The sequence below is a fragment of the Xiphophorus couchianus genome, chromosome 10 (assembly GCF_001444195.1).
Source record: "Xiphophorus couchianus chromosome 10, X_couchianus-1.0, whole genome shotgun sequence".
Lineage (NCBI taxonomy): Eukaryota > Metazoa > Chordata > Actinopteri > Cyprinodontiformes > Poeciliidae > Xiphophorus > Xiphophorus couchianus.
Genome location: NC_040237.1, coordinates 10,066,815 through 10,086,057, shown reverse-complemented (window position 1 = coordinate 10,086,057; position 19,243 = coordinate 10,066,815). Strand labels below are relative to the sequence as shown.

The window sequence follows — 19,243 nt, the reverse complement described above, 5'->3', positions numbered from 1 at the left end:
ATAGATTTGTCTGATTCAACCACATAAAGACAACTCTTGTGACTGAGGAAACTGTTCATGACTCAGTTCAGAGCAAAGCTGCTATGGCTACTGAAAACTCATAGTTAGCTTAGTTAAGTACAAACATAAGAAATGGGGGGGAGAAAGGATGGGGTCTACCTGCCAGGTTCAATATATTAATAATAAATACATGAAAAATAAATAACCAGATTTTCAAAAATTGTTGATTAACCATTCAAAGGACAAACTCAGTAAAAGGGGGAAAAGTGGCATAAACAAGTTAGCCTATCTGGCTGCCATCTGTCTACTAGTTGCATAAAACTATTAATACAAAGACTGCAGATTGCAGGAAAACTAGGCAGACAAAACTTATAAACCAGCAAAGCTAAAGCATAATGAACTTCACTGCAGTTTTTGCTTACTTGTGGCATTTTTACCATCCCTGTGCACCCATTTCTTTAGAAGCATAAAGCTCTGCGCTGTCAGGGAATTTGGGTTTTCCACTCTGATGAAATTGATTTCTTCCACAGAGAAATTCAACTCCCTGGCCAGCTCTGTAAAAGCAGAAAATGCCAAGAAAGATTATTCAAGGTTATAAACAAAAAATTTATCTCAACACTAATTGATTACATAATGTACAATATTTCTGTTTATCAGGATAAAAGAAGTCACAGGAGTCCAAATAGCTGTGCAATGTAAATGTTGATTACAGGACTAATGCTAATGCTAATTAGAACGAAAAGAGATGCCATTTGAATTCTATATATATATATATATATATATATATATATATATATATATATACAGTATATATATTATATATCACCAACTATTTAATGATTCTATGTTCAGACCTAAATCACATTCTTTCTGTTTTAATCTAATTAAACGGCCAAAACAACTCAACTCAACCTAGCAAGGCACAAAGAGGTGCTGTATGCTGTAAATCTGAAACACTGTGTTCTCTGCAGGTCTGTGACAGGAGGAAGCATTAAATATAGATTTTCTACACTGGACAGACAGAAACACCTCGACAACTAAGCTGTGCACACAGTGACAGAGTCCCACCCATCTGCACACGGGCAGGCAGGCGTGCAGCAGTACTGCAGTGCAGGATGCCAGGCTTGGACTGAACTGAACTGCAGAGGCCACACCCTTATTACTGCTCATGAGGAAAATACACAAACTTATGCCATATTTATCTTGTAAATACACTCAGAGTGAAAGTAGCATGATTTATAAGTTAGATTAATATTAATATATCTGCTGTGTAACTGCCCATGCTCCACATGCATGCCTAATATTTTTTAAAAATATTTAAATGTTTTTCTGTCTTTAATGGCCTTTGATGTTAATTTATAAAGACATATTCTGATTTTGATATATTAGTATTTAGTAAGGTGTGGACCTCAGCTGGAAACACTTTTTCAAGAACCACTGCGCACCCATTTTTCCAGGACATGGGCTACATTTGCCAGATTTCTTTAGTGGAACCATTAGAACCATCTGGGAAAATGACTGGATTGTCACACAGGCTTCAACCTCCTCTTCTCAGATCAAAGTAAATTTGCGTTTCACTAAATTTGTGGCTTTCATTAGATAGAAGCAAATCTAATTTAAAAAAAACTATCACGCAACTGAACCTGCAAACTATTGAAATAAATTAACCTTTTGAGGATATTTTAGTTTCTTGCAAGGCATTTGAATGTATGGATGTAGTAACTAAGTAAACACTGATCAATTTTATAAGCAGTAGCCGATAGGAAGCAGTACAGCTTGTCTTGAACCCTGCAAAACATTTCTGGAAACTAATCACATGCAACCCCACAATGATGAGGGGTAGGTCTACCTTACTGCATCACCCCACGCTTATGAAGGATACAGAGCTATATATCATACACATTTTAATGGTATGTGTATGATGTATTTATCTGTCTTCCAAATCCAGTAAACCAATTTGACCTTATATCAACAAAGCTCCATTTCACCAACACCCCAGTATGATGCTTAAGTATGTTACTAAACCTGACTGAAGCTATCTGGTGGCAATGAAGAACCTTCTCAGTTGTCATAATGTTTTGACTAATCAGTGTAAATTCCACTGCAGTGAGTCGTCATCAAAACATTACACTAACTGTCCACTAGATGGCAAAACTGTAACACTTTTAAATCTCCAGTAATGAAGCCTGATCTCAGTTCAGCTGATTCATTGCTCTTGTACTCCAAATTTTCTGGATGCAAAGGTAGAAACCGAGATAAATTCAGACTCACCAGTCCAGCTGAGGCCAAGATGGTCAGCTACGATCGCCATGCGGACGTCTGTTCGCTCGCAGGGACTCTGGGGGCCTGAGTGATTAAAGCCAGAATAGAAACGATCAGCATGACATAATGATGATAGTCTCCAAATGAGTTGCTTATGGTAAAAAAAAAAACCAAAATGGCTTTCAAAGAGATCAATACCATTTACAGAAGGAAAATGTTTCTTTCTGTAAATGTGAAAGTGAACTCTCGGTTCACTTTCAGCAGGAAAGTGAACCGAGAGTTTACTTTTTCAGACCCCTAAAACATCTAAAGAAATTTGGGAATCTGTGTCTCACTTGTTCTCATATTGTTTTGTGAGAGTGTCAAATATGTTCACTGTCTCAAGTTTCAACTTTTCTGGCCAAACTTTCCTCAAACTTTTCATTTTAGATCCTCATTTGATTTAAAGTTTCCATTTTTATGAAAGCAAGGCTATTTCTGGGAAGAAAAAAAAAATCTAACATTCAATTTGAGTAAAAGTGCACTTCACGACTGTTAGATTTTTATTCTTTATAAATGTTAAAAACCATGCATCATTTACCTGTCATTTCACCATTGTGCAACTCCATTTCTGATAGCAATGTAACAAACAATGACTGTGTAGGGGATCTCTGCCTCACTGTTCAGGATCCAGATGTCGATCCATATGCTTTTACTTACCAAATGTAAGTAATAGCGACACAGAACATCAGTCCAATTAAAAGCATGAGGATGTGTGAGACCAGAAAATGAAATATATATATATATATATATATAGATAGATAGTATATATATATATATCACTTTTAGACATAAATGTTTGCTCTTCAATAATATTAGTAATGAAAGTTTTATCACTACAGAGTTTTCTGCCACAACACACAACAAACAGTTAAGCATCAGGCAACATTCCCTCTCACTGATAAAAACAGCTCAGGGCTTCAATTTGGTCAGACATGGCAGTTTGCATTTATGAAGCTTCCATTGTGAGCTGATGTATTGTTTTCAAAGTGATTTCAAAAAGGAAACCACAAAATACCATCTAGGAACCAGGCAAACTGATTGGAACATATTAGGAGTGAAAGAGAGCTGTGTCTTCTGGTGAAATGCAAGACTGAAATCACTAGCGGTGCAATGAAACTGGCAAGTGTGCAGTTATCCAATTTAATATGGAATTTGTCCTCCTAATTATGCCTCTTGAATATATCTGCAAACCACTGGTACTAAAATGGTAGATCAATTCACTTTTTACACCTTCAACATTTTGTAAAACCAAATCTAAGGAAGTTGATACCTTTAACTCTACATCAAGAGTATGTAATGACAATTCTTAAGAGCCAGTGTCCTGCATGTTTTAGTTCCAACACTAGGGATTTAAATTATTCAATCATGTCCTCAAGTATATGGTCAAGTTCTGCTGGGGCCTGGCAATGAACCGTTATTTCATTCTGATAGGCTGGACTAGAGAACGATCTAAGACATACAGGACTCTTGGTCAAGTGGACTACTGTTGGTCACCTCTGCTCTACAGCTACATCAAACAGCACAGGACACAGATAACAGGAAGGACAGGAAGAAGACAGCTACACTTACGTCACGTTACAGATCACCCACAACAGCTACATGCATCTTTTAGAGAAAGGTAAAGTGCTTAAAGTGTTTAGAAAGAGTTTACAAACTAGTCTTGTTCTCCATCACAGAAGTCGTGTTTGGTTGATCAACCTGACTCCCTTCCTCCATCTGCTCACGCTCCTTCCCTCCATGTGACCACCTAATCTTCCTCCTGCTTGTCCTCATCCTCTGACTGACATCTCTAGTGGGTGGTGGTGATGTGGTGGTGGAGGTGGGGGTGGAGGTAGAGGTGCAGGAAGAACGGGAACTCCTAGAAGCTATAGATGGTTCTGACAGTGAAGTGTTCCTGGTGGTACTGAGTCTGCAGCTCTCCTTGTCTTCAGTGGGCAAAGTTTTCCCTGCTAACATAGCTTCAGCCTCCTTGGATTTGGTTTTGTTTAAAGATTTGCCTGCTTGACTAATAAGAGAGTTTGTTGTATAGTTCTTTAGGACTACTGCACTGTTTTCATTTTTGCTTTTACCTTTTGATGACCTGTGTGTGTGCTTAGGTTGAATTCTTCCCTCATTCAAATTTTTATTAAGTCTGAGCGTAGGATTGTTTCTGGCCAGTGGATGTTTTTGGGAACTGGTAGGGTTTTTAATGGCTTTCAAAATAGGGATTCGGGATTTAGGAAATAAAGTTTTAAAAGGGTCAAATAGTTCCCAAACTTTATGTTGCATCTTATGTGTCCTGAGAGAAAATTCATGAGCATTTTCTTTTGAAATGCCCATTATTTCATGATGCCTTTGGCTGCATAGTTTGTGGCTAGCCACCCTCAAGGGCAACTTGGATCTAAATATATGGCCTTTGACTCCTTTGGCTTCTGTTTTTGCTATTGCTACATTAAAAAGAGTCTCATCTTTCCCATAGTGTTCCCCTAACTGGCTTAAAGAGGTTTCTGTCCCACTGACTTCCTGCAGTGTAGGTCTTGCAGAGGACAACAAATTGGACATGATGCTGACAGCTTGAGAAATACCTAAATAGGAGTCAGGGATAGTGCTACTGGTATTGCTGCTCAATGTTAGCAGATTGCTAGTCTGTTGTGAAGGTGCTGAAGGACAATCGGTGCTTTGGTAACAAGTCTTTTCATCTTCTGGGTTCTGTTTAGGTCTGTCTGAACAAATATTGCCGTCAGAATAGTAATCCATGACAAATGGCGGTTTCCTCAAAGAGTTATGTGCTACATTTAATGTATTAAAATGAATGTAATCTGTATAGTCTGGTATAGCACAATAACATCTATCTGCAGTGGTTCCTGAAACATCATCACTACTCCAATTAAAAGTGCTTGTATATTTAGAAGTGCTATTTGAAGCATCAGATGATGCAAGCTTTAAACCTGCTTTAAAAGTAGAGAATTTTGGTTCGGTGTTGGAAGCTGACTCTTTGCATGTGCTGTAACCAGACACATTGGATATCTCTACAGTCATTGTCTGAATGGAGACTTGAGGGACTGGTAAGGTATACTGAGAATTAAACTCATTACTGCATTGTGAGGAGGCATCATTTTCAAAGTCCCTGACCCTGTACTTGCCTGCTGAGTAGTAATGCTCACCAATCTGAAAAAACTGGAGCCTCTCCTCCACCATGTCCCTCTTGCTCATGTCAATCGCACCACTGCGTGTCATCTCAAACATCTTCCCTTCATGGAAGGGGAATGGGTTTGGTTCACTCGGTGTGCTATCGTCCGTTGGAGTTTGAGCAGGTGTAGTTTCTGCTGTCGTAGCCTGAGACTGGTCTTCAACAGCTAGTCCATAAGGCTTTGGCTCCCCATTGTTTCCGCTTGTTCCCCCCATGTCAACAATTTCTCCTTCACCACTTTTACTGGGCCATGGATCAAAGTCCAGCCCCTTAGTGGCAACAGTCTTAAAAGGCGAACTGAACTCCTCTTCTAATTTGTAACTAAAGTAAGAGTCTGAAAATCCTTCTTTCTCTGAGGGTTCCTGGGTTTTAGCTCCATCTTTACTAACGCCATCAGACTCTCCATTACATGTGGAGGTATCTTTTTTCAAAATGTCTTTCTGGCATTCCTCAGGGGTCTTCTCCTCCTCAATAACTTCCAATTTGGTCTGGGGAAAAGAACGATCGGAAGACCTAAATGTGTCTGTTGCCCATACATCTCTACGACTGTCTGGAAGTCCAAAAAGCCGTAAATCAGCCTGCTCACACAAGCCATCATCCTCATCTTGAAGTTCATAGCCATCGAGAGAGTCTATCTCTGTGGCATCTGTGTCATGAGAAAACTCAGCTGTTGTGGCTATTGAGCAGTCTGTTATTGACTGGTCATTTCCATTTTGTTCACAGTCATTATCCTCCCCTTTACCATTGGAACCTTTGGAACCATTGGTGGAGCCATTCGAACCATTGGTCCCACCAGGTTCTTTGTTGCCATTTTTGTCATGTCTTTTAGACTTAGACGTTTTCTCTTTCTCTTTTTTCTTTTCCTCTTCTTCAAGAACATTGGAGGTCATTTTTTTACATGGAATTGGCTGGAAGATTGACTCATCATCTTCTTCAGCATTTGACTGACTGTCATCTGTGCTAGGGGGCACTGGAGTAGGGGGTTGTATACGTATAACTGGTTCGGTCAGATGCTTGTCATGATCTTCTTGTAAGTTCACTTCCATCATTTCTGTCTCAGTCTCTGAAGAGGCACAAGAGCCCTTCCTCTCTGTATCTGAAATTTCTGAAGCTGAATCCAGAGGGGGAGGAGGAGGAAACTCAATATATGCAATACCCTTGTCTTTTGACACTTCTTGTTGCTCCTGGTCTTTAATATCACCATGAATATTGTTGATGGTTTCTTCTTTTTTAAAATTATCAGATAATTCCAGCTGACTGTCATTCATTTTTGTTTTTTCTTTATTAGCATTAGCAAGGTCTGCCTGGGCATTGTGAACACTATGTTTGCTTTCTATTGTTGCCTCTTTAAATGAGAAAACTGTGTTTCCTTGACCATCTTCCTCTGAGTCCTCAGATACCTCCATGATAGGGCTTGGCTTGCCTGAAATGAATTCCATAAAGCCATCAGGAGTTTTGCACGTGAGGTCATAGCTGACTTCTTCAGAGCTGGGGGTTTCTGGTGTAAGAGGGCTTTTCCCTGAGCTGTCTATGAAAGAAACTTGCTCTAATGTATCATCTTCTGGGCTTATGGGACTAATTGCAGAGCTTGATTTCTGTTTTACTGTGTACAGTGCTCCCTTAGCCTCCCTCTCTGCCTGCCTGCCAACCTGGACATAAACAGGCAATGTTTTGATGCCTTTGAAGTTCTCTTTGGTTGTTACAACTGGAGGAGCTATTACTTTCTCCAGTATTTCTCTGGGGCTGGGAAGATTATTGGAGTTGGAGTCTTTTGGTGAATTGTCAAGAATTTCAAAGGTTAAATCTGTTTTTGCTGGGCCTATCTCTGGGCTTTTAGGTTTAGATAGTGTTGGTATCTGTGAGGGCTTTGTTGTTGTTTGTTTCTTAGTAAGGTTGTTATCTAAACAGGGGGTTGTGGTTCTTACAGGAATCTGGGATTCTGTCTTTTTTCTAAGGTTTTTGTTTATTGGTTCCTCTGAATCCTTTTGGGGCAGTTCAGGTTTTACATCTTTAGTAGATGACACACTTTTAGTGGTTTGCTGGTATTTTTTAGCATCATTGTCAAAAACAACAGACATCCTAGCAGTGTAGCTTTTATTACTTTCCTTAATTTCCTGGGTCACACTAAACTGATTATCTTTACCTTTAGGTGCTACTTTATCAGTCTTAGTTTCACAAATGTCACGAGGGGGCTCAATTAAGTTTTTGTTTGGAAGCTTGTCTGCTTTGGGAATTTTAGATGTGGGTATTGGGTCAGGCTTGCTATTTGCTTTGTCTTTCTCATTCTTTTCTTGGACATTTTCTTCTGATGGTTCAGATACTTTTGAGGATTTTCCTCCAGAGCCGAACTGGTAAACAGGTAGTTTGCTTTCCTGTAGTTTCTTTACTGATGGTTTTGGTTGTACAGGTGGAGGAATTTTAGTAGGACTGGACTGACTTTGACTGACCTTCTGAGCAGCGGATTCAAACTTCATCCTCACTGCACTGACCTTTGATGTTGAAGTTACATGAGCTGGAGAAGAGGGTTCAGACACACAGGTCTTTGATTCTTGTTTGATTTTATCTTGAGTAGTACAAGAGTTGACACTTTTCTGAGGACTGCTTGGTAAGCTAGAGCTTTTCTTTTCTACTACTGGAGAGCTGCTAACAAATTTACCAACTGAAGGTTCCTTAAGTTTGGTTTTACTAAACAACTCATCCCCTGCTTTAGGTTTCTGTTGTGTTTTTTCTGGGCTGCTGCAGGTAGAGTTAGGCCAGGATCTAGGCTCCTTCAGTCGTCTAACTGGTTTTTTCTCCGGAGACTGTAGCTCATCGTTAAGCTTCTCTGTTTTATCACGGAAAAACTGAGATACCTCACTGAGTTTTTCTTCAGCCTCCTTCACTGTTTGATCTACTCGATCTTCATAAAGTAGTTTGTCCCTACTTCTATCATGTTTGTCTTCAGTAAATCTCATCCAAACCGCATGTTTTGGACTGCCTGGTTCTGTTGAGTAATGGAGCACTGTCACCTTGTCAAACTGAGAAGGTTCATCTTTGTGCAGGAATTTACCTGATTTAGAGGACCCATCTTTTGATGACTTAGAAACAAACTCTCTTTTTGGGCTTCCTTTGCCTTGATTTGTGCCCTCAAACCTACCACTCTCCTCAGGAGCTAGGTGGCGATTTTTGTCTGCCGTCATTGTAGAATCCTCTGTGTCTGAATAAGACTGCAATGATGTTTCAATTTTTTCTGAGAGAAGCATTTTCTCAGCAAACTTATATGATTCTCCTCGAACTTCAGATAATTCATCATCACAATATTCTATGGAGTGTTGGCTTAATAGTTTTAGAGCTTTATATGAATCATCTCCTATGAGTTGGGCAGAACTTGGACGACTGTCCTCTTCTTGTGACACTGGAGTGTTAACACGAGATGTTTCTAGGAAGGAGGGCAAAGATTCTTCAACATTAAGCTCTTCTTCTTCCTGTTGGGCCTCATCATAATCAGTAAGCTCCTTTATTCCACCCTCACTTTTGTAGACATAAAGCTCAGGGTGTTTCTTTGTTTCTCTGATAATAACCTCAGTTGGGTCTGTTGTGCTGTGGCCCTTTTCAATATGAACTTCAATTATCCTCTCAACTTTGGGTTTGGATTTAATGTCTCGTTCTAGAAACCTTGGGGTGAGTTCATCACCTTTGACAGACTCTTGGCTAGCTTTGTGTTCAAAAAGGCCTGCCAGTTCTTTAGATGGGTCTCGTCCTGACTGAAAAGCTTTCATGATGTCTCTGACTGACATGGCTTCCTCTATTATTTCTGCGCCATCAGTCAGTTGAGGCTTGTGATACACCATACGGGTTGTGGTAGTGATATGAGTTTCCTCTTTAAGACACATGCTTTTGTTCATTAAGGCATCATCTTCTGGTATTTTCATCTGTAAAGCTTTTGATGATGAACTTTCTGGCTCTAAAAGAGGTAAAGCAGATGCAGCTTCCTCCATGAGTCCAGGCTCAGAAAGATCGTCTGGCTGCTCATAGCTCCTGATGTGGACAACCTCAGTTCTGGTCTCAGTTACACAAGGGGGGATTGGGGAATCTGTAAATAAAGGTTTGGGGCCTGTGCTTTCTGCACTTTGAGGAGCAGAAGGCGTCTTTTCACTTCTCGTCTCAAACCCGCTGTCTGAGAGGGGACTTTTATCTTGCTCATGAGACAGCTCCTCGGGAGATTCCAAGATTGTGTCTGACCCTTGGTATGACTCAGCAAGCTTGCTTAAGTCCTTCTCTGAAGGAGATCTGATCATGCCTGAAACTGGAGGAGGCATTTTGAGTTTGTGCTCTTGTATGGTCATGGATGGCTTGAGCACTCGTTTTTGTTTCTCCTCCCCATCTTTTTTCACCTCATCCTCATACTCACTTTTCAACTGTGCCATTTTCGACAGAGAACTTGCACCAATGTCATTTGTTAAGTAATCTACCACTTTACTTAATTCTAACTCTCTGCTTGGCAACGACTGGTGCTTAAAAAGAGTGTTTTCATCAAATGGAGAGTAACAGTCTCGGAGAGCACTTTGTTGTGCCTCCTCGATCTCATCTCTGGAAAATTCCTGCCATTCCTCTTCTGAACTTGTCTCATTACCTGAAATTGTCTTATCTTCAGTCATGATATCTTTTTGTAGTATCTCACTGACTTTGACTAAATCTTTTTTGACTTTCTCAACTAGTGTGTGTGGTTCTTGATCTTCTAACTTAGACTCTTTAGGTGTGCCAGTGTTTGATGTTTGTACAGTCTTAGCGGCCATTTGTGTGTCTGTCTGGAGAATAGCCGTCATTCTAATTAAATCCTGTTTCATATCTGCTACGTCTTTAAGTATCTCCTGATTGGAGGTTGCAGTTGGATGGATGATTGGTGGTGTTATAAATGGAGGAGATTTTAATTGTGATTTCAGTTTTGTTCCAGTAACACATGAAGGGAAAGTTGAAGAAGAGGTGGATGAGGTACGAGGAGAATCAGGCAGTGCCATTTTGAGAGACCCAGGCCCTGGTTTTACAGGGGTGTCAGGGAGGACATTGACAAGTGAATAAACAGGGACAGTCATTGTATTTGAGGAGACAGCTGGACTTGGGCTGGCAGATGCAGATCTTAGAGAACCATAAGCAGAGGTTGCTGTTGCAGATCTGCGCGAAGATGACAATGACCTAAGCGTGCCATACCCTGAGACTGAGTATGAGTCTAAAGCTTCATTTATGGCTGCACTGACACCAGATGTTGCTGCCTGGGTGGTGGCTTGGATCCTCTCCTGAAGACTGTTGCTTCTCTCTGAGAGAAGACGTGAAGTAGGCGAGGATGGGGTAGAGGAGGACGATGGGTATTTAACAGGTGAGACTGATCCGTTCATCATGGAAAATTCTGAGGAAGCAATGGTTGTCTGACCGGTTGAGGACATGGACGACATGGATGTCCTCCCTCCTCGGGATGTGACTGTTGAGTCAACAGATGTCTTTAGAGATGAGAGACTGGAGATGCTTTTAACAGGAGAAAGGTTGGTGACTTCTGAAGCAGCTGTTGTCACAAGGGCAGATTTAAAAGGTAGATTGGAACTGTAGCGGTTGTACAGGGATTTTGGTGCTGTGACAGAAGCAGTAGCAGCTGATGACCTCTCAGATAAAGAAGCATTTGGTACTGAAGAATGGAGAGGGGTCCTTGATGCATAAGCCAGAGCAAGATTTTTAATTGATGCAGGATCTGTGGCAGGTTTACTTCCAGATGTTGCAAGGATGGCAGACCCGTGAATGGGGTATGGTCCCTGCTGGACAACAGTTTTAATTGGTGAAGGCACATTCCTATAAGACCTGATGGGGGATGATGGTACGTCGCTGATCGATTTAACTGGGGATGACAAGGCGGGTGCTGGGGGTGAAACGCCCAAGGTTGCTCTTATAGTTGTGGGACATGCAGGTGAATGTGTTGAGAGGGGCCAGGCAGATTTTAATGGAGAACTAGCTGGTGAGCCTGCCGGTGGATCGGCAGAGGCGAGGAGACCCCCCACTCCGATGGGCCTTGTTTGGCCAGGGACGGTAATAGGAGCAGTCGACCATGGTGGGTAAGGTCTGGTTGGAAAGACAGGTTTGTGAGGGTGACCAGAAGGCAGTGTTCTTGTTGCTGCACTTCGTTCAACTGCTGTTTCTTCAGGTGAATTTAGAGAAAAATGATAACAAACGGGATGGTGTAGAAAATAATCAACAGAATGGAAAAGAGCAGAAAGAAAAGAAATATATGTTGGGGAAGAAAAAAAAAGAGGAAAAAAAGACAACACCAGAGGAGGAAGAGTTGGTCAGTGAGGCTGTTGTAGTATTAGGAAGGGATAAACTGCAGTTTTTAATTGCTGAGTAAGACATTTAAGAAACGACTAAAAATGGAGCTACAAAAAGAAACAGTGTTCTTGTGTGGTCACGGTTAAGGTAATGACTAAACCGGCTCCAGGTCATTTCACCCCTTTGCCAAGTCTTAATATCATTTCATACCCAACAATTTACAACTTCAATCTTATACAGTAAAGAAATCGTGTCAAACCCATGTCAGTAAACCATGGGATATCAGTTTATGTTAGAATTCTATTAGGAATTTTAAATAATAGATTTTTTGCCCTAAATGATAAAATAATTATTTGAAAACAACACTTTTATTTACTGAGGTCATATATGTCTGATTTTGAAAAATATTAAATTGCATTATTAACCACAAATAATGTAATATTCTCTATTTTCACTAATGTTAGTTGAGATCTGAGATTGTGCTTGTTGCCACATTAAATATGACCACTATAAAGACATGACTTCCAATTGGTAGAAATTATTTCTGGAGTCAAATACATGTCCCTGCACTAGACTTAGAGAATATAAAAAAAAACTTCTTTGCATGGCCAAAGTAGGTATGAAAACATCCCTCTGATAGGTTAAAGCTGATACACAGTTGCTGCAACACATCCTGTGTTAGACAGCATCATTTCATATCTGACATATTAAATGATTACAAATGCAAAGGTACAACTGGGCAAAGGGAGAAAATGACCAGAACCCAAGTCCAACAACAGCAACAAGAATGGAGGAAATAAACTCAACAAAGCACATAAAGCAGCAAAGTAAATTTGCAAAGACGATGGCATAGATTGACAGCTGGGAGACAAAATAATGGCGGGACAAATGCAAGAGGATAAACACAAAAAACAACTTCTCTCTTTGGACTTCAAACATTTTAATACCAGCATGTTGTCTCTGGCTTGAAATTAAGACCACTTTTTATAGTGCCTTTTATCTGTTTGGCCCAAAAAGGACAGTCTTTTTCACAGGCAGTTTAAACGTTATGATAAAATAAAGCAAAGAGCTGCAGAACTTCCCATTTTCCTTTATCTTTTGTAAATAAAAAAAGACAAAATGTGCTGTCCAAGACTCCAACTTTAGCCCATTTTGTCATGCAGCATCAAACCTGTGACAAGCAGAGCCTGGGAAAACAAAAAAACCAACTCAAGACCTCCAGCATGCATTCTTGTACCAAACTAAGCTAAAACATTGCCACAAAGCCAAAAGAAGAGCTTTTAAAAAAAAAACAAGAGTACAAATGAAACACAAACAGAATTTTACTTTGACTTCCATCCAAAAGGATAATTCTTCTTTGTAAGTTAAAGTAAAATTTTGCAGAATTTAAACTTCCATAACACAGCCGTTGAAACTCGAAAGGCGCACACTTCACAATGTGGGCAAGCACAGCACACAAAACTTAGAAATCACTCATGCAAAAATATATACCATGTTGTGAACAAGCACATGAACAGTACGTGTCATGTGTGGAATGAGAAAGTTTGTCACAATAAGAACATCATTTCTACACAATGCTCACTCATTTTACAAGTTAATTAAACCTCTGCACACTTATCAATCCAATATACTTTGCAAAATTTTAAACTCAAAGGGGTTTGTTAGTGATGAAGTCAAACTCACTCTGTGCAGGCTCAGTCAGATAGCTGTAGCGCTTACGTAAGGCTAGGGATGCAAAGGTATGACGTCGATCTGGCTTTTCAGTCTGCAACAATAGCAAACAACACAAAATCCTATCAGTTTTAGGTTACCCTATACTGCAAATTGCTACAAAATGAGCACCTTTAAATTATAACACTAAACCAAACCTTGCAGTCTGTGTTAATTTATATTTATAAATTCACCAATCTATAACTATGCTGTTAGCTATGTTTGATGTGAGTATAATAAACTAGCCAATTTAGTCACAATAAGTTTAAAATCTCTCAAACACTAGTTCCTAATTTTGCAAAAGTCAAATTTGGGAAGTTCATCAATCCTGCAGAGCCAGTTTTATCTCATACTGGAGTGTGCAAGGGAACATGGATGGATTTAAGAGATGAGTTTTTTTGGGGGGGGTTTCTGACAAAGCTACCATATATCATGCAAAACTGTGCAGCTAGATGGGGCCATGGACAGGGAAAGCTGGTAATGCCCCTTGCAAAACATGGTAAAAAAAAAAAAAAGGCATAAAGGAGCAGAGCAGGGCCCGCCACTGATCTGGTGCAGAGGACAGCACATGGTGGGGAACGTGTGGTTTACCTCGTCCTCGGCATCTGACTCCGATTCCTGGTTCCCAAGATGCATTGCAGAAACAGGGGGAGTAACATAATGGAAAGCAGGGGGAAAAGAAACATCAGGGAGTGAAAAAGGAGTGATTGACAGAAGCTTAAATGCAGAAGTGAAGCCACTTCAGCAAAACCAAACAAAATAAAAACGCACACAGAAAAAAAAATCATATGCAAACAAAGCGCCAACATCCAGAAGCAATAATAGCAAATGAATCAAGCCCAAAAACAGCCCAAAAATAAAATATAAATAAAAATGTAAAGCACACAAGCTCTCAGCCAAAGGGATCCAAATCAAAGGGCAGAAAGAATCAAAATAAAACAGCCAATGACACGAATCCACTGCAGAGATAACCAGTGACTAAAACAGAGAGAGAAGCTTTAAACAGATAAAAGACACCGTGGCAGCAGGTTTGCCAAAATTCTACCTCTGTCTTTCATCAATCTGTACCATGGGGCCGAAAAACACCCTAACCATGAGTGTGGTTATGAATGTGAAAACAGAATGGAGAGTTCCCACTGCCTTACCTTTTTCACCGCAGGAAGCGTGATGTTCAGATTGCACACAGCAGTCTGTGGTAGGCCTTTGGTTGACCTACACTCTTTAAGGAAAGTGAGGCGACCACATGGCTCCTGACTGGGATCTCTAACCTGTAGGGAGAAAATTGAATCTCTAAATATTACTTTCAGTTCTTTGCTCTGTTGCAGATTTCTTAAACTAATAGCATGTATGTTAGTACTGTACACTTGCAGTGGTGTAAAAAAAAAACAAAAAAAAACTTGCTCCCTTACAGGGCTGTTCTATTCTTATTTTTGAGTGACATTTCCAACACAAATTCTAGTTTTAGTCTAAAATAACCAGAAAATGAAAATAATTCAACTCAACCAGGCACTGTCAAAAAATAAAAATTGCTCTTTAAATAATAACTGATTGTGTCAGTTATTATCTAAAGATGACAAGAATGGCAATGAGTCTTTTACATCAACATGAAGGTGAAAAATATCACTTAGGGTGACGAAGTAGTTTGCAAGGCACAGTATAAATACATACATATTATTCTTTCTCCTCAATATCAGTATCAAAGAATGGGTATTGTTTGATTACCTTAACACAGAAGGGCAAACGGTTTTCCTTGAAGGCGTAGAAGTTAAGAACTAACTGTTGACCAGCTTTGGTCAGCGGAGCCAAGTTTCCATAACAATCCACAAAGATGGGCCTTCCCTCCAGGACCTGAAATAAGTATGAATCAAGAAAAAAAGACAAAACATTGCTTTCCTAATTAAGAAATAAGAAGATCTAGTAATAATTTAACAGTAGTGAAAAAAGAAAAAAAATATATATATTTTTAGTTTTTATAACTTAAAATACACTTTATGCGTTGAATTATTCTACCGGAGAATGCAAACTATTTGAAATTATTTTGCAAATCAAATCTTTAGCTAGTCCTGAAAAAATATCTAAGTTTTACATTATTTTGTCTTTTTTTTTCCAAAAGGTTCTTGACTCTGAAGAGAAGAGCAGACACTAAAATAAGAAGATGCAATTAAACTGTGTACCTCTATGTCTTTGCTCCTTGCCACCTCCTCAAAGTTCTCCTGCTGCTCCAGGGTTTTGTCCACCTTGTCGTCTGTCATGCAGAAGCACCTAAGGCTGGACTCCACTGGGTCATTCATTTTAGCAAACACAACAAACTTGGCCATATAGGGCACACAGATCAGCTCTCTGTAGAGTTGAGTGGCCAAGCTTACTGTCTCTGGGATCTGGTGGCAGTCTGCTAACCAGAACCTGCAAAGAGAAAAAAAATACAGAAACCGATAGAAGAGTCATACATTTATGAATAAATAACCATTTGTGGTGTTTGTCTGGTATGTCTCACCTCGCAGAGACATTGGTAGTGAAAGAAACGCAATCATTAACAAATGTGAGAGGGGTTGTTCCAGTGATGTCCTCCCACTGCGCTGGAGATGTTCCACCTGCATACAGATACAAATTTGCACTTAATATGAGTAATTTAAAATCAAAAGGTAGACAAGTTATTTAAAAGATAAAAACAACAACAAAAAAAACTGCAACGTTTCTTTAAACTGATGGCATTCTGCAAATGTATCCATATGATTTAATGCTTTTAACTTTTATTTTTATTTTATTTTTTACATTTTGTCATCTAACACTCAAAAGACTTCTGTGTATTTTACTGAGATTTTACATGGAAGGAAAAGCCAAGGGTTATGAAAAAAAATCTATATTCTTTCAGGTCTGGTATTTACATGCCCATAGCAAATAGTCTGCCCTGGGTGTTACAACATCTCACTAACACATAATTAACCCCAATACTTGCTTCGAATGTTTGTGTTTGTGTAGAGTAAAAAGTGACCCTGTCTTTTTATTTACTTGACAGCAAAAAAGATCTACAGAAAACCAGCACTCACCTGTTATGCTACAGAGGAGGCGGAGGCAAGGTGTACTGTCTCCTTTGTAACCGTTAGTAAGCCCTTCCCCTGAGAGTGGCGGTACAGGGATCGTCATGGTGATGGGCTTGTGGAACTTCCTCCTTCTGGGCTCCACAGTAACAATGGGGCTGAAGGTTGCTCGGTTACCAAGGATTTTCTTTACAGTGTCCTCAGGAATCGGCTGGGCCTAGCAGAAAAGACACAATGGCGATTGAGGGATGTGTCTTTTGTGAAATTAAATTTGAAATACTTACATTGCTTTGAATTTTATTGATACATTGTAACACTTCAAAGAAAAGCACCAACAGACATGCGAAGCTTTAAATCTATACCTGCAATCCAACTTTTATTTTCTTTGTCAGCGCCCCCTCAGGGAAGGAAGCCTGAACTAATGGGACACTCCGGCTGTTCAGAGTCCCACCCTCTGGCCCCATCTGATGGGTCTCCTGTCTGACCCGGGACACCACAGCAAAATACTGAGGAAAGTCCTTGGTGATGATACGGCAGATCCTCTTCTGCTCCAGCTCCTCAGGACTGTCCAATTCTATGAGGAAAGTGTTCATGTTGTAGAAGATCACTCCCAGGTGTCTCGCAATGATCTCTGCACTCGTGGAACGTTTCCACAAAGTTAATGTTAAAAGCACAACGGTAATGTACTCTGACACTTTTTGCGATCAACAAACACAGTAGTGCATAATGCTGACGTAGAAGGAAAAGTATGTATACATTTTCCAATGCATGTTTTATCCTAATGCTTCTAAATACAGTCTAACATAATCAACTGCTCTCAAATGTCACCTATTAGTAAAAAGAATAAGCACATTGTGTATTTACTACAATTTTAGTATAAATCCGGCTGTTATATAGACATTTGTTAGAGATCATTAGTGTACAATCAGCAACAGAAATATCAAGGACAGGCAGGTAGGTTAGGGAGAAAGTTATGGAGAAATTTAAGGGTTACATAAATGTATTTAGTCAATAAATTAGTATCCCAAGCATCACACAGAATCCATCAACTGAGCTGTAATGCAACCCATGTGTAGAAGAAGAGCGTAGATCTCACACAGCTGCGCACTATTTAAGCAATAATGAATGCCACTGCCTATGGATGGATATTAAAATTATTCAGAAATGAGAGCTGACATGGATATGAGTTGCATCTGAGTAACAAATTTGGATGTGGGTCATATCTGCCTGCTGTTTGTACATAGCCTAAGAATGAGTAGGACACTACTGCAAACCTGTAAGGACAAACGTCCAAATAAATTTAAAGAAGTACATTCATCAGAGAAGCAGACAAGAGACCCATGGAAACTGTACTGCAGAGCTGCAGAGATCCCCAGGTCAAGTTGAAAAATCTGTTGTCAAGACTATTAGTTGTGCACTACATAAATTTGTCCTTCATGTAAGAGTTGTGAGACAAAAGCCATAGAAGTCGTATTTGCACTTTGGCACAAATCACAAAGGGGACACAGCAAATATGTGAAAAAAGAGATCAGAAAACAGAAAAACAAAATTTAACTTTTCACCTTAAAAAACACTATATGTATGGGAAAAAGACAGATTTGCACACCGAACAAACCATCCAAAACTATCTCTACAGCATGGTTTAGCAATGACAAGGAAGCTGGTCAGAGTCAATTAGAAGATGGATGGAGCTAAATACGAGGAAATCATGAATGGAAACCTGGTAGAGGCTGCGGAAAACTTTAGAATGTGGAGGATGTTGATCTTCCAGCAAGACAATGACGCTAAGTATAGAGCCAGTGGTACAGTGGAATGGTTTCATGTCAAAGCATTGAAAAGCAAAGTCCATACCTAATACCGACAACATCTAACAAGAGTTAAACATTTATGTTCACAGATATTCTCCAGCCAATCGAACTTGGTGTGAGCTAATTAGCAAAGAAGAATGGGCAAAACGTTTCAACATGTGCAAACTGATTGAGTCTGCAAAGACTAAAGGTCGTTCTTAGTTAACTTAGTTAATACTATGAAGGTAGTAGTAGGTTAACAGTATTAACCTAGTTAAAACTATGAGGAGGTTGGCTAAATAATGGATTGAATTTCAAGTTCAAAGGTTGGACTGTTGTTTTATAACCTAACCCTGTTTTATATATCACAGAAACAGACAAAATAGGGTAGGATATATAAGTATAAAATGAGTTGGGTTAGCGTCACCTTCATCCATCCCGTTGAGGAGCTGATTGAGGTCGCTGGTCTTGCAGTCGTACAAATGTTCCTTCCAGGATTCTCCATTCTCACTGCGCAGTAGGATCAACTCTCTCTCTTGGCCCCGCATTGAGGCAAAATGTGGGATCTCCACTATCACAGGCCTAGCAGGAGACATGTCAGAAATATACAGCTGAATTAATAATACTATCACCTTGCCTTTCACTGAAAAGCAACAATCTAATAAAACCATAAAAATATGCATTAGAATTTAAGTTTTGAAGAATTTAATTGAGGCAAATGGAAAGTAAATATTTTATTTTTTCCAAATGCAGTGTAAAACATAATTTGTAATATGAACATTTATAGGTTTAAGCAGCATCTTTGTAGAAGCCAGAATTAATGCAGATATCTGCACAGAGCTGCCATTAAATAAACATTTGGTGGTGGAAGTGATGGTTACAACATCACAGACGTGGTTTTGATGATGACAGTGATGGATAATAGTTCCAACTGTGAACCTGAGGAG

General features: G+C 39.6%; 1 protein-coding gene across 7 annotated transcripts in view; it reads right to left on the bottom strand.

Annotated features, from left to right (window-relative positions):
* Positions 1–19,243, bottom strand: part of LOC114152052 (ankyrin-3-like) — a 101,175-nt gene that overhangs the window by 12,266 nt on the left and 69,666 nt on the right. For 4 of the 7 annotated variants that reach the window (XM_028029723.1, XM_028029726.1, XM_028029725.1 and 1 more), the window contains 10 exons: positions 18,724–18,878; positions 16,872–17,083; positions 16,519–16,726; positions 15,966–16,062; positions 15,646–15,874; positions 15,194–15,319; positions 14,617–14,739; positions 13,445–13,526; positions 2,272–2,346; positions 423–554 (listed from right to left, as the gene is read on the bottom strand). In XM_028029723.1, the coding sequence (XP_027885524.1) occupies positions 423–554; positions 2,272–2,346; positions 13,445–13,526; positions 14,617–14,739; positions 15,194–15,319; positions 15,646–15,874; positions 15,966–16,062; positions 16,519–16,726; positions 16,872–17,083; positions 18,724–18,878 (1,439 nt within the window). Of the gene's footprint in view, positions 1–422; positions 555–2,271; positions 2,347–5,447; positions 11,634–13,444; positions 13,527–14,062; positions 14,090–14,616; positions 14,740–15,193; positions 15,320–15,645; positions 15,875–15,965; positions 16,063–16,518; positions 16,727–16,871; positions 17,084–18,723; positions 18,879–19,243 lie in introns of all 7 variants that reach the window. The other 3 variants (XM_028029724.1, XM_028029728.1, XM_028029722.1) reach the window with 2 other exon arrangements.